General features: G+C 37.2%; 1 protein-coding gene across 1 annotated transcript in view; it reads left to right on the top strand.

Annotated features, from left to right (window-relative positions):
- Positions 1–563: 563 nt before the first annotated feature.
- The window catches only part of LOC144964138 (gamma-glutamyl hydrolase-like), a 36,523-nt gene continuing 35,994 nt past the window's right edge, over positions 564–1,092 (top strand). The window contains exon 1 of the mRNA XM_078898073.1: positions 564–1,092. This exon is cut by the window's right edge and continues 16 nt beyond it. Coding sequence (XP_078754199.1) covers positions 595–1,092 — 498 coding nt within the window. The 5' untranslated portion in view covers positions 564–594.

Genomic DNA, 1,092 nt, shown 5'->3' with positions numbered 1-1,092 from the left:
TCAACGCACAGCATATCTCTCAGTGCAAAACTATTGTAAGTCGACTTACGATAGTTTTGCACTCTACCCTCGAAAATTGGTTAGGTATAGTGTATAGGTGCGCTCAAATGAATTTGGCATTAGGGCGGCCGTGAGATAGCGATTCCCAAACGTCAAATGAGCGATCATAAAACCCGAGTGAGGGGACGCTATTTTCTTTTGATTTTCTAAAAACAATGTTTGAAGGCTGTATTATTCAAGAGGAATGTTTTTTGTTGTTTTTTAATCCCAGGCCTACGTATCTAACAACCTTGTTAATTAGCATCAGTAATGTTAGTTGGATTTAATCTCAACGCGTTAGATAATAATAATAATAATAATAATAATAATAATAATAATAATAATAATAATAATAATAATAATAATAATAATAATAATAATAATAATAATAATAATAATAATAATAATAATAATAATAATAATAATAATAATAAAAATAATAATAATAATAATAATAATAATAATAATAATAATCTTCATCATTGTCATGATTACTATTATTAATAATTCAATATCTTTCTCACAGGATAACCGTGCTCATATCGAATTTGAGCAATGACGCAACGTTTGATAGCTTCCATATTTCTGCTGACAATTTTCATCCCATTCCCGCTTGCCAATTCATTACGCACAAGACCACAAGAGGCACATGAGCCACCGCTTAGGCCTTCAAGGTACGCCAGACATCCTCCTCCCTATGGCATGCCACCTCATCGTTACATGAGGGCACCACAATTTACGAAGCCGCCTCGACCTGTTAAAAGTTTACACCACAGTGGGCAATCTCGTGCTGATGGAAGGGATCCACCATATAAACGAGCTCCTACAACGCCTGATTGGTCCTCCCCGGGTAGACGAGGTTCTCCTGTCCGTGAATGGACTCCTCAATATCGAGAGGGACGTGATCGAACATACCTCATATCACCGTGGCCTGCAGTGTATCCAGGGTCTGGTAGAGAACATCGACCCAAAAAAGCTCTCGAATCTCCTCCTCCCAATGTTAAATTATCAGACTCGCAAATAACCACGGGTCTACCTGCATCTGCCTTAAAC

The sequence above is a fragment of the Berghia stephanieae genome, chromosome 1 (assembly GCF_034508935.2).
Source record: "Berghia stephanieae isolate SIO BIC M18660-M18661 chromosome 1, UCSD_Bste_1.3, whole genome shotgun sequence".
Lineage (NCBI taxonomy): Eukaryota > Metazoa > Mollusca > Gastropoda > Nudibranchia > Aeolidiidae > Berghia > Berghia stephanieae.
The sequence above is the reverse complement of the archived record's forward strand: the minus strand, read 5'-3'. Positions and strand labels throughout refer to the sequence as shown.